A 13944-nucleotide genomic window follows, 5' to 3' on the forward strand; every position below is an offset into this window, starting at 1 on the left:
AATTGGAAGACTTGTGTTGCAGTAATCAGTTGGACAAGATATTTTTCAGAGAACACGTATTTCATTGCAATTTGCTATCTTATATCATCTCCTTTCCCATCTCGTCACATACCATTCCTCCCTCTCTTCATGGTGGGCTCTCTGTTTTTAATGTTTGTTATTCAGCTAAATGGGATACTTCAGTCAACACAGCTTGTACTGTTGCATTGAATACCTCCAATCTCTTTTCTTCATTGGAATTTGAGATTACAGATTCAGTGTGTCATCAAATATTTGGAAATTACTGTTAAAATAACTTATTATAGTCCTAAGTTTCACACCATGAGCTCTCAAGAAAGTGTCAAAAACAGTCGTCCTTTTTAGCACATTGACTGCCATAAGGTCGCTGCTGTCCTTCTGGAAGTAATGTTAAGAATAGAAATGTTGTTTTAGCTAGTAAAATTCTTAGTAGCATAAATAAAACTGATGGAAGCCATGTACACACACTGCCAGTTTTAAAGTACGTTCCTAAAAGGATTAGTATATCGGCTGGAATTTAATGCCATATTTAAGTAGTTAAGGGTGCAGGTAAACTTAATATTGTTTACCTATTGATGTATTTACCGAAAGTACACAGCAAATCGTACCACGTTATTACCAGATATCTGTTCATGTTTCACTGTTGGTAAGGTATTATGAGATATACATATATTATGAAAGTTAAAAACTATGAAGAGTGTTGGCTGTTCCCGTTAGAATCCTCATACTGTTAGTGAGTTATAGTATTTACTTAATATTGAACTGTTTACAGTGTTATTTAAATGCAGGTTACAATTAAGCAGGGTTCTGATGATCGAGCAGTGAGTGAAGAAGAGGGCCATCGCCGGACCAACTTCCTGTCAAGGCCTTTCATTCGGTTGACTTGCCCACACTGTTATTCGAGGTGCATAACATTCAAGGTAATAAGCACTTTCGTTATGAAATAGACTTTAAGCCTTTCACCTTTGCGTGTATATTTGATACTTTGCAGCGCAAAGAAATTATGCATTTTGTGCATGTTTTTTTTTGTGGAAAATTGATGCAATGCATCAAAGCACAGTGCTTCTTGGCTTTGTAGGAATTTTTAACATTATTTGCTAACAGAACAGCATTAGCAGCATGTTGATAGCAAGTACATATATGTATTGGTGTGTGAGTGAGTCTTGTCAGTAAAGCAGCACATCAGAATTCTGGACACTACATGCTTATTCTGCAAGCCTAGTTAAAAGTTTATCTTTGATATGACAGCAGGCGATGGAGTAGCCTCAAAATAAATATTAGGTTTGAGCATAAGTTCAAAGCATAAGTTCAAAGCATTTTTCTGCAAGTTTATTGAACGCAACAGATACGTATAAGACTCTCCTTCACTATTTACCAGTCTGCCAAACCTGGGGTAATTTCTCAACTGTGGGAATGTAGAAATCGCATGGTTTTGAGGTGAAAAACTTCAGCCATGTTCAAAGAGCATTTTCATCCAGAAAGTAAGTTCCTTGAAGGTTTTTCAATAGAGCGGAAAAGATGAAAATCTGATAACACAAGATCAGATGAATAAGGTAGGTACAGAATGACTTCCCCTACCCAACTCCTGTATGGTGTTTTCTGTCAGTCCAGCAGAATTCAGGCGGGTGTTACTGTGGAGTAGCATCACTTCATGCAGTCTTACTGGGCAGGGTTCTTGATTTTTGCAAGACCTCTGCTGACAGTCGCCGCTGGAAGGAGGTTTTGCTTAAGAGACTGCGCATCGGACATAGCCCTTTCACACATGGCTTCATCCTCCGGGGGGGGGGGGGGGGGGAGGATCCACCTTCCTGTGAAGTTTGTGGCATGCTGCTTTCAGTTGAGCATATTGTGGCTGTGTGTGTCCTGTGTACAGATAATAGGGCAGCCCTCAGTCTCGCTGGAGATCTGCACACGGTCCTCGCAGATACTGATACCAGTGTTAAGAGTGGTGAAATTTTGTGAACTATCAGGCCTCATCCCTAAACTGGTGGGGAAGGGCGGCTGACTTTAGTATGGTATAAACTGCTCTGCATGTGGGGACAGCCTTCGTCCCCACCCATGAGATTTCATGTTGGGTTTTTGTCCGGGTGCTGATGACCATGATGTCGAGTGCCAACTCATGATCGTCACCATCATCATCAGTTGAAGTAAGTGTCAGTAGTGATTGTTGCACCCCAGGAAACAATTCACAGTACACCATATTTAGACTGAATCATTCCATTCTTTTCTGTTAGCATAGGGACACCATTTCTCATTATCTGTAACAATATGGGATAGGAATGGTCGGTGTTGTTCACGAGCCAGTTGATCGTGAACAAGCAGAGTTGCACATACGGCCTCCCAATGAAGTGACTTTTGTGATTCTGGCTTAAAGCACACGGTATACCCTTACACCCAGTTTTTGAACCTTCCCCATTGCATGCAAATGTCACAAGACGGTGGAATAATCACAGTTCATCACATTTGCCAGTTTTTAAGTATTCTGATGTGGATCATTGTGGGTTCATATGTTTAAATGTTCATCAGACCCCGAAGGTCTTCCTGAATGTCGAGCCATTAATATCAAAATGATTCTCCTTCAAGTGAGAGAACCATTTTCTTCACTGCTCTGTCAAATGGCATTATTCCAATACATGGTACAAATGTTGGTTGAACCCAAAGAATGTCAGAAATGTTCATAATTCTCCACTTGACACTCCATTTTCTAGCGTCCACTATCCCAAATGACAATATAACAATATGTGAACTCAAATAGCAACAGTAAACCACAAATAAAAAGTGACAGTCAATAAATAAACCCATAGCAACTGGAATACCAACATGCGAAACAAAAACACTTTGAACTTATGCACCAATTTAATAATTTTTTGTGTAATAAACTGTAAAATATAACATAAATTTAATTTTCAATGAACTTTTTGACATTGAAATGTGTGAAAGTGACAAAATGTTACCGACAGTTTTACTGTTTGTTACCCTACAGAGTTCAGAGATTTTTATAATTTTACGACAACTGGCGAAGAGTGTCTAAGCCAATAAGTTTTTCTATTATTTTTATACATTTGAAAATAAATTTTAATTTCATTGTATGATTAATATAACACGACATTGAATTCATGGTCACTAAGAATCCCTTGTCTAATTTGCAAATTTTAGGAATAATTAAAGAAAGTTTCATTCTTAAATGTGAAATTAGTTTCTTAAACTTGGGCATGGGAAATTTTCGAGGTAAGTTCCTTTATCAGTTGTTTTCTATATGACCTTGTTTTGCTTAGAGATGTGCATTATTGATTTCCATGTTGTTGTGATCTTTAGTCCTGAAACTGGTTTGATGCAGCTCTCCATGCTACTCTATCCTGTCCAAGCTTCATCATCTCCCAGTACCTACTGCAACCTACATCCTTCTGAATCTGCTTAGTGTATTCATCTCTTGGTCTCCCTCTACAATTTTTACTCTCCACGCTGCCCTCCAATACTAAATTGGTGATCCCTCGATGTCTCAGAACATGTCCTACCAACCGATCCCTTCTTCTTGTCAAGTTGTGCCACAAGCTCCTCTTCTTCCCAATTCTATTCAATACCTCCTCATTAGTTACGTGATCAACCCATCTAATCGTCAGCATTCTTCTGTAATACCACATTTTGAAAGCTTCTACTCTCTTCCTGTCTAAACTATTTATTGTCCACGATTCACTTCCATACATGGCTACAGTCCATACAAATACTTTCAGAAATGACTTCCTGACATTTAAATCTATACTCAATGTTAACAAGCTTTTCTTCTCCAGAAACGCTTTCCTTGCCATTGCCAGTCTACATTTTATATCCTCTCTACTTCGACCATCATCAGTTATTTTGTTCCCCAAATAGCGAAAAACCCTTTACTACTTTAAGTGTCTCATTTCCTAATCTAATTCCCTCAGCATCACCCGATTTAATTTGACTACATTCCATTAGCCTCGTTTTGCTTTTGTTGATGTTTCTTATACCCTCCTTTCAAGACACTGTCCATTCCGTTCAACAGCTCTTCCAAGTCCTTTGCTGTCTCTGACAGAATTACAATGTCACCAGCAAACCTCAAAAGTTTTTATTTTTTCTCCGTGGATTTTAATACCTACTCTGAATTTTTTCTTTTCTTTACTTTCCTGCTTGCTCAATATACAGATTGAATAACATCGGGGAGAGGCTACAACCCTGTCTCACTCCCTTCCCAACCACTGCTTCCACTGCTTTCATGCCCCACTACTCTTATAACTGCCATCTGGATTCTGTACAAATTGTAAATAGCCTTTCGCTCCCTGTATTTTACCCCTGCCACCTTCAGAATTTGAAAGAAGGTATTCCCATCAACATTGTCAAAAACTTTCTCTAAGTCTACAAATGCTAAAAACATACGTTTGCCTTTCCTTTATCTTTCTTCTAAGATAAGCCGTAGGGTCAGTACTGTGTCACGTGTTCCAACATTTCTGCGGAATTAAAACTGATCTTCCCTGAGGTCGGCTTCTACCAGTTTTTCCATTCGTCTTTAAAGAATTCGCGTTAGTATTTTGCAGCTATGACTTATTAAACTGATAGTTCGGTAATTTTCACATCTGTCAACACCTGCTTTCTTTGGAATTGGCATTGTTATATTCTTCTTGAAGTCTGAGGGTATTTCGCCTGTCTCATACATCTTGCTCACCAGATGGTAGTTTTCTCAGGACTGGCTCTCCCAAGGCCGTCAGTAGTTCCAATGGAATGTTGTCTACTCCCGGGGCCTTGTTTTGACTCAGGTCTTTCAGTGCTCTGTCAAACTCTTCACGCAGTATCTTATCTCCCATTTCATCTTCATCTACATCCTCTTCCATTTCCATAATATTGTCCTGAAGTAAATCGCCCTTGTATAGACCCTCTATATACTCCTTCCACCTTTCTGTTTTCCCTTCTTTGCTTAGAACTGGGTTTCCATCTGAGCTCTTGATATTCATACAAGTGGTTCTCTTTTCTCCAAAGGTCTCTTTAATTTTCCTGTAGGCTGTATCTATCTTATCCCCTAGTGAGATAAGCCTCTATGTCCTTATATTTGTCCTCTAGCCATCCCCGCTTAGCCATTTCGCACTTCCTGTCGATCTCATTTTTGAGATGTTTGTATTCCTTTTTGCCTTTTTCATTTACTGCACTTCTATATTTTCTCCTTTCGTCAATTAAATTCAAAATTTCTTCTGTTACCCAAGGATTTCTACTAGCCCTCATCTTTTTACCTAATTGATCCTCTGCTGCCTTCACTACTTCATCTCTCAAAGCTACCCATTCTTCTTCTACTATATTTCTTTCCCCCATTCCTGTCAATTGTTCCCTTATGCTCTCCCTGAAACTCTGTACAACCTCTGGTTCTTTCAGTTTATCCAGGTACGATCTCCTTAAATTCCCACCTTTTTGCAGTTTCTTCAGTTTTAATCTACAGTTCATAACCAATAGATTGTGGTCAGAGTCCACATCTGCCCCAGGAAATGTCTTACAATTTAAAACCTGGTTCCTAAATCTCTGTCTTACCATTATATAATCTATCTGATACCTTTTAGTATCTCCAGGGTTTTTCCATGCATACAACCACAAAGATATTGCTGTGACTCTTTGATTGCAAGCTTATTGAGGCCACTTGTGCATGTTATAGTGCATATGCATTCGCTATGTATGTTCTACCAATTTAAGATTTCCAGTTTCTGTTTCCATATGTCTGCATTAGCATACAAGAAAAGAATATCTGTGGGTGTATGTATGAAATGTAATAGCAATTTACATTTTGTGAGATTCCAGATAGTTCCTATGTTCAGTAGCAATTAAACAAGCAAAAATATTACTAATTAAGCTTCTTTTGTTTAGTTAAAAATTTCTTACATTGTGTGTGCAAGGGTGTTTTCATCGTTAAATTTTTGATTGGCAAGTCGTTTTTTAGACAGTTGGTACAAATACATTACATCTGACCAGTTTAGAATAAATTGAGCTAAAGTATGGGCTTTGTGAAAATCAGTCTGATAAAATAAAACGTAAGTTCACTGTGATATAATGCTTACTAAACTATGAAAATTCAGTTTTATTACTGGTTTTGATATTTGTGACAATGTGTTAACTTCTGTTTTTAAGTATGTAACAAAAAGTTCATAAGTTACTGAGATGTTTCTTCTTGCCGCAGGAGTATGCATTGCATCTGTACTCATCAAAACATGGTAATGCAATGCGTAAGCAGGCTTTGAAACATAAACAGACTCTTGCCCGTATGCGTTTGTCGCAGCGCCAGAAACAACGCATTATTGAAGAAAATGAAGAACTGAAAGGCACTTTGTCATCAAGAAACAATTTTTGCCCAATTTGTAAGTTGTATTACAGACAACTTAAAACAAAACACCAAGTGTCAGAAGCACACCGCGTGAGTACTATTTTCAGATTAACTATGGAATTAATTAGACACCACTCCCCCCTCTCCCTCACCTGCACATTCCACTCCTCCACCCCCACCCCCAGTGGCTTAAAATTTTAGTTTCAAAATAATTCATACTGCAAATCACTACCAAGTCAAATTTCTCAGTGACCACCTGAGCTGCTGTCATGAGTAAATACAAAATGTTAGTCACAATCCTGGGTGGATTGATATAAGTGGTTCTCAAACGTGATATAGATACAAACTGTCGTACTCGTCATGTTCTGTAAGAGCAAACAAAAACTCTCCCACCCCAATCCCAGAAAAAATTAATAGCTCTCCTCTTCCTGATGGTGTTGTGTATTTATTAGCAGATAAAAATATTTTGCTTTGAGCAAAAGTCTATCTGTAGCTGACCCACAGTTTAGATGTAGTTGTAGGTTTATTGGAAGCTTGTTCTGAAAATTTATTTATCCTACAGGCTATGAGGAAGTTTTTGATGCCATATTGCAGCACTTGCCGAATGGGTTTCAAATCTCCCATGATGTATGAGAATCACATATGTTCACTGGATCATATCAAGGTATTTGGAAATATTTTTTTCTTACATAAATTTAATTTTGTTCTAAATTGCATTTTTAACCTCTTGCTTCTCCAAACAGAGAAAGGCACTCTTAGATGAAAGAATGAGGGCTCGTCGTTCAAGAAGTAATGAGCCAAGTGGAGGTGAAGAGGAAGAGAAGGAAGTAAACATGGATAAATTCATGATATTGGATTCTGTGGGAACAGTTGATGGTAAGCCAGTACTATTTCTAAATGCTTAACTGTGCATCTTGTTGCGCAAGCATTTATGCCTGGAGTTACACTGATGGCTACATATATCTTAGAATTCAATTACTGCTTACAAGTATGTGTTAATTCATGCAGTCCCAACATCCACATTGAATGTTACTAACATCTTGTGCTCAACGTTTCCAGAAGTGTTCTTAAAGACATTGCACGTATTTGGGGAAGAATGTTACTAATGATATGGTAATGTAAATATGGTAAATTTGAGGCGGGAAAGCAGCAGTAATATATAAAATTCTCGTAACTTATCTGACAAATTCACTGGAAGTTAATGAGAAAGATGTTCATAGTCATCACTTAACCCTTTGAGCAATGAATTATTTTTTAAAACTGAGTTGAAATTGTGTTACTTACAGAATATAGCGTTATTTCTTAATTTTAATGTGTCATTAAGCCACAAATTGTTGATCCCGGTATGAAACCACTGCAGTGATAGCAACTTGAGTAGAGTTGCACACAAAAACTGACACCTTTTTATTTATCGCAGATAAACGTTTTTAATTCTGTCAGCTATGTGTTAAAGAGAAGTATTATTGCGAAGTAAGCAGAACTGAGAATAAAATTGCAAAAGCAGAATCCGTTATGTTAAGATTATACTTCATTTTAAATATGTAAAAAGTCGTATTACTTCATGTTCAGTACTATCAAATGAAAACATACAGTGGAAAGCACACACTTCCTTTCACCTTACATAGTCCAATTTTGCATATAGAACATTTCCATTTTCTTTGTTCGGGATTTTACTTGCTGCTGCAGTCGACACTGCCTTTGAGACATAGGACTTCATAATATATTATTATTATTATTATTATTATTATTATTATTATTATTATCATCATCATTTTTTTTTTTACTATGACTTGCTCATCCTCAGAGGTGGTGGAATATACACGCCAATAAGCTATGTAGTTACCTCACACATGAAGGATTTTGCTGAAATCTTCGCAAACTTACTGTAAATGAAAGGTTGCATCTGTTTAAATAGAAAATGGCACTTTCCAAATGATCCTAGCTTCTATTGAAGTAGTTTCCTTGGCTATCTGTACACGATTGTCAATGTTTCTGAAAGTCTTAAAAGCATGTAGGGAAATCTTCAGCTGCACTACTTGTAAGCTCATTATTCACAGCCTGTTGGATGTCTGCAATATCTTGAGGAAGCTTTCGTTTCAGGCACCTTTTCACACGCAGAAACAAGAAAAAATTGCACAGTGAGAAATGGTGGATCTAAGATGGCAGAAACAGCGTGTCTGGCCAGATTCTTGGTAAAGCAGAATGGGATGTTGCATTATCATGCAGTGAGAGCAAGCCCTTAGAACGGCACAAGTTAGGGAGGCGACATCACACTACTTGTCGCAAATGTTTTAAGACTTCAGTGTAATTGAGTTCGGTTCACTGTTTGGCCTGGAGGAACACACTCATGGTAAACTAATCCTTTACTATTAAAGAATGCGATCAACATTCTTTGTTCTTAAAGGTTGACATTTGACTTTTTTTGAGCTGGTGATCCAGGGCTCTGCCATTCGCTACTTCGACACTTCATGAGAGGGTCATACTGGTAGCATAAATTTTCATCTCCAGCAATAATCTTTGACATGAATGAGGAATTACATCAGGCTCCATCCTATAGTTCAGCAGAAATTCATCTTTCCTCTTTCTGGTTGTCAGTGTTTGAGGAACAAGTTTTGCATTATTTTCCATTCCCTAAATCTTCGCGTAAAATCTTATGACAAACTTTACGATTCAAATTAATTTGTTATGATATCGTACACACAGTTACACGATGACCTTACGATAACTGCCTTACATTCTTCATGTTTGCAGCAGTATGTGCTGTAGGGACAACAAGATCTGGGATTGTCTTCCACTGAATCTCTGCCCTCACAAAACCTTTTGGGCCACTCGAAAACAAGACTTCCTGAAAGTGCCTCACCTGCAATTTCTTCCTTAATCAGTGTGTTCCTGAGCTTAACACAAAACTTAATGTTCACTCTCTATTCCCAATTGGCATCCATTGTTGTTGTAACTAATGCGCTATGAACCCAAACACAGCACAGCCCTGCCACCTAGTGAGTTGATGTAGAAACATGGCCAAGGAAATGTTGAGGGCACATGCATACAAGGTAACATAAAGACATTTGTCCTTTTTTAGTTTTGCAGACACAGGAATTAAAAAACCTATCCTGGAGCTTTGCTGGAAAAGGAGTACTTAATATTAGCTAAAATGTAGAAACTGTCACAGTTGCAGATGATGTAAACTGAAAAACTCTTACCTTCACATTATCATTGGAAGGAAAAAACCTGAATTGGAACACTATAACCTTTCCCTCAGCTCCCATTTGTTTCAAGAACCACTGCATCCGCCTGGAGCTCATAGTTCGTTTCGTGTTGCAAGATGTTGCACAGATTAATATTTTTGTACTAGTTAAGTCAGAAACCACAATTTCAATAGGCACAAAGTGAAAATACTTTGGTGGTCTCTTTATGAAACTACTTAGGCTGAAAGGGCTAGTACAGTGTGTGTTCGTGCTTTCCAAGTGAGTTTATTGTGTTGTTTCTTTGACAGATAGTGGCGATGAAGAGTCAGAAGGTGAGGGAAAGTCAAAGGAAAATAAAGATGGTGAAGAGAAGAAATCGAAAACAAAAATTTGTTTAGGTAAGGCCAGTTGTAAGCATCAGTAATTCTGTGTTTGTTTTCATAAATGTTATTGTATGTATTTTTGTTTCTAAAAGTAATTATTAAATACTTCACCAAAAAATTCTTTTAGAATGCGTAAGATGTTAATGTAACATTTCATGTGACATTTCAATACTGCATAGAACATTCCACTACTATACCCAGTGCCTGGACAAATAAACGTAAGTTGACCTGAGTGTAAGCCCTCTGAATCTGATTTTAAATTATGAAGAATGAAGTATGATTCAGTCACAATAAAGGATTAACTGTACAGGCAAAATGGCAATAGTGGTATTAATGTTTTATGACTGATCCTGTGGCACAATTTTGAAACTGCTGCATTGTATCCTAAGGTTTGGCAATATCTATAATTAGTTTGTCAGTTTTTGCTTCATGTCTCAAGAAAACATGAGGTATGAATGACTCATTTTTGTATAGCATATCTAAGTTAACCACCTCAAGGAGCTGTGATTAAACAATGGATGCATTAATTTTATGTAGAATAATTCTCTAAAAAATTACCTCTCATCATATTGTATAGTTTGTACGGAACAGAATACTCTCAAAAAGCAATTGAATGTTTATGAATAACTTAAGTCAGGAAAGATTATGCAAGGAGAATGAATTTGTCACTTGTTCCTTGTGAGTCACTGGTAACACCCAGTCATCAGTAAGTCATGTCACATTGGATCGGCAATAATAAAGAACTTTCTTGCATCACTTGACTTCTCACTGTGGTACATACTTTTGCACAATTCATATTTGTAACTGCACAGTTCAGTGGAGAGTGTGTATTAAGTTATTTATAGAACCAGCGTATTGTCTGCTTCTTTAAATAGGTAGTCTACTTATGACTATTAAAATTACCGTGTATGTTGTAATTTAAAGAAAGTGGCACACTCGGTGTAAAGTATTTTGGGTTTTGTCTTTTACAGGTGCAGAGTACGTTAAGAAAGTAGAAGTTTATTTTTGTGATCTGTGTCGTCTTTATCTGCCACGGTTTGATAATCCAGAAAGAGAACTTTCAATTCATTGCCGCACGCGCACACACTTGCAGCGCTATGTGCGTTATCGCGATGATAGGGCTCTCAGAAAAGAAGCAGAGAGAATTCATCGCAAGGAAATGGCTAAAGAAAATGCAGAAAAAGATTCTTCCAAAGATGAAGAAAAGGGAGAATCAAATGAGGTTGGTGGATCTGAATTGATCAGTTACTTAAAGTACATTAGATTGTATGTTGCTCCTTGTAATTTTAGTTTCCACTTGAAAACTAGTGACTGATAATTAATATTCTATAGTTGAAATTGACTTGCTTGTGTGCTCATTGAAATTTTTAAATGCAGAATGAGGATGACAAGGATGCTACTGAGAATAAGGATGATTCTACCAAGGATGGAGATGGGTCTGGAAAGAAGGAAAATGAGGAAGGTGATGCTTCGCATGATGAATCTAGAGCAGCAGATCTTTCTTTCGAAAACAATGCTGAGTGTCGCATGGATGGAGAAAATGTTGATGTTGATTTGGATCAAGATTTGGAAGCTGGAATGGATGACAAACTTTGGGCTGATGTTGATAAAGATTTAGGAGACTTACTTAGAGAAGTAGAACCTGGAAATAAGTCTTCTGATGAAGATGAAGATTCTAGAGCAGAGGGTGGCAGATACGACAGATTTCGCTATAGTGAAAAGGGTAATGCGACAGCTAACCCATCAGATTCAGAAGTAGTTGAGTCTACCACAAAAACTGCTGCAGAGACAGAAGATGAGCCAATGGCAGAGGGTGATGGTGATGAGAAAAAGTCTTCAGATGGTAAAACTGAAGGAGAAAGTACAGTGAAGAAAGGCGGTAATACAACTCCAACACCTTCAACAACTGTTGATTAATCGCATTTAAAAAAAAATTTCAAGAGTTTCATTAGACATTTCCATGTATAGGTTAGAAGTGAATTTGAAATAGGTGTAGAAACTATATATATGTATCTCTAACTATATAAGAAACACAGAAAATGTGTGCACATATGATCTGCATCTCCCCTATGAAGAATTGCTTAGAAAAATACATAATTAGTGTCACTTGCAATCAAAGTCAATCTTTTACATACATTTTTGTTGCTGCAATGAGTTCTTGAAAACTTCATTGTCAAAACACAATTACAATGCTTGTATGTGGACGTATAGATATGTGATGGTGTTTGTTTCCTGGCTTCATAGAACACATTTGTGTTAACACACTAAGCTGTAATGTGTGTATTGTTGTAAACATCTTGGATCCACAGTGGATGAAATGAGTTCCATTAAGTCATCCATAAATTGTTTCTCTCATCCCTTTGCTTTCTTCACATATATTTTAGGCTATGAAAAGTAATGTATGCCAGATATCATAATGACTTACTGGTGCATACATATATCTTACAAATTAAAAACAAAGGAATGTTGTAAGTTGGTGTTTAAAAATGTACATGCTGAACTCTTGACTGAATAAGGGTATTTGTGTTTTGTGATCATCTAGCTATTTTAATGTAGTTATTCATGTATGGACCTGTTAGAAATTTGTAGTTATTCTATATAATACCTGAAGGAAGTTGCAGACAGAACCAATTGTTGATAGACTTTCAGGCAATATCAAATGTATGTCATGTATGTGTATGGTAAATAAATTTTAGTTATTCTTACGTTAATTTGATTCTGAATGTAAACCATTCGTTACTAATATATTGGGATAATCATTGCACATCAGTCAGCTTTAGACATACATTTTGTTTTGATAGCAGCTTGAAAGTTAAGAGGAGCAATAGTTCACGTGATAATCTAGTTCATGTGATAATCTAGAGGAGATCTCTATGTAGTGTCTTCTTTCACTAATCAAAATGCCCTCGGTCCCAGGTTCAAACCCCGCCAATGCTTAATTTTGAATAATCATCAGCAGTGGCAACCAAAGGTTTCTGGCAAAAGTTACGTTCTGCCAGTGGCCTTGTCAAAGAGGGTGGACGAGTGGTTGGAGGTTCAGGGCAACTTTGCCCTTGGGTTGGGCATAAAACCTGTATAAGTGAAGGAAATTAAATGTACAATACAATGTTCATACAATAATTTGTGATAATGAATTTCATCTGTTTATAAAAAATCAGATGTGTAACAGCAAGTGAAAACTCACCAAAAATTGAAATTGGTATCGTGGTACATTTGATAGAGCTATTTTATTACATGTTATGACTCCAAATTACACTTCAGAATGTATGTTTCTGAGAGATCTTTCTTTTTGTGTTCAGAGAAGAAAGCAAAAAGTGAAGAGTGTACGGTGAGCTTTAGTGTATACAGCAAACAAGCTCATTTTACGCGTGATAAAAGCCCCTTTTATACGAGTGACTTCGTTCTCTCAATTGATTACTGTCATTTTATTTCCGTATAGTGTCTCATCTGTTTTGAATGGTCATTTTCATTTACATATCAGCGCCAAAATTGCTAGTGTTTTGAAAGATGTCTGCTGTGGATTATAGCATCTGAATGGTGAAAGTTAGATTGGGGATTATCCGTTTTAAGGAAAAATCACAATATAACAAAAAATATAGGTGAAAGCAGTGACAATAGAGCTTATTAATGACTGAAGCAGAATTCACAGTGGAAGTTCTTGTCAAACTCTTCACACTCTTGAGATCTGAAAGAATAGGAATAGTGTCATCCAAACATTTCAGAACACATACAAGAAAATACATGCTTGCAAACCTGTCACAGTATATAGAGTGCAGTTTTTTAAAAAGTTTCTCACTGCTGAAATAATGTTCAGTAAATGGTTTATCTATTCACATTATGTCTAAACAGGGTCGGTTCATTCTCTGTAAAATGTAAATACTTTTTGGTTTCAGATATGTCTTCTCACTTGCAGAACACACACTAGTAGGAAAAAATACCAGGACCTTGGGTAACATTCCAGTTTGTGACAAAAACAAAGCAAAAAACACAACAAAGATTAAGAAGCTGCAAAAACATAAAATCCATTTCTGTAAAAGGGATA

General features: G+C 36.9%; 1 protein-coding gene across 5 annotated transcripts in view; it reads left to right on the forward strand.

Moving 5' to 3' along the window:
• LOC126248480 (neurofilament heavy polypeptide) overlaps nucleotides 1-12613 on the forward strand; it is an 80290-nt gene extending 67677 nt beyond the window's left edge. For 3 of the 5 annotated variants that reach the window (XM_049949511.1, XM_049949501.1, XM_049949520.1), the window contains 7 exons: nucleotides 807-938; nucleotides 6191-6424; nucleotides 6897-6998; nucleotides 7078-7210; nucleotides 9828-9917; nucleotides 10874-11124; nucleotides 11280-12613. In XM_049949511.1, coding sequence (XP_049805468.1) covers nucleotides 807-938; nucleotides 6191-6424; nucleotides 6897-6998; nucleotides 7078-7210; nucleotides 9828-9917; nucleotides 10874-11124; nucleotides 11280-11819 — 1482 coding nt within the window. In that variant the 3' untranslated portion in view covers nucleotides 11820-12613. The remainder of the gene's footprint in view (nucleotides 1-806; nucleotides 939-6190; nucleotides 6425-6896; nucleotides 6999-7077; nucleotides 7211-9827; nucleotides 9918-10873; nucleotides 11125-11279) is intronic. The other 2 variants (XM_049949528.1, XM_049949537.1) reach the window with 2 other exon arrangements.
• The last annotated feature ends 1331 nt before the right edge of the window (nucleotides 12614-13944 follow it).

Source organism: Schistocerca nitens, chromosome 1 (assembly GCF_023898315.1).
Source record: "Schistocerca nitens isolate TAMUIC-IGC-003100 chromosome 1, iqSchNite1.1, whole genome shotgun sequence".
NCBI lineage: Eukaryota > Metazoa > Arthropoda > Insecta > Orthoptera > Acrididae > Schistocerca > Schistocerca nitens.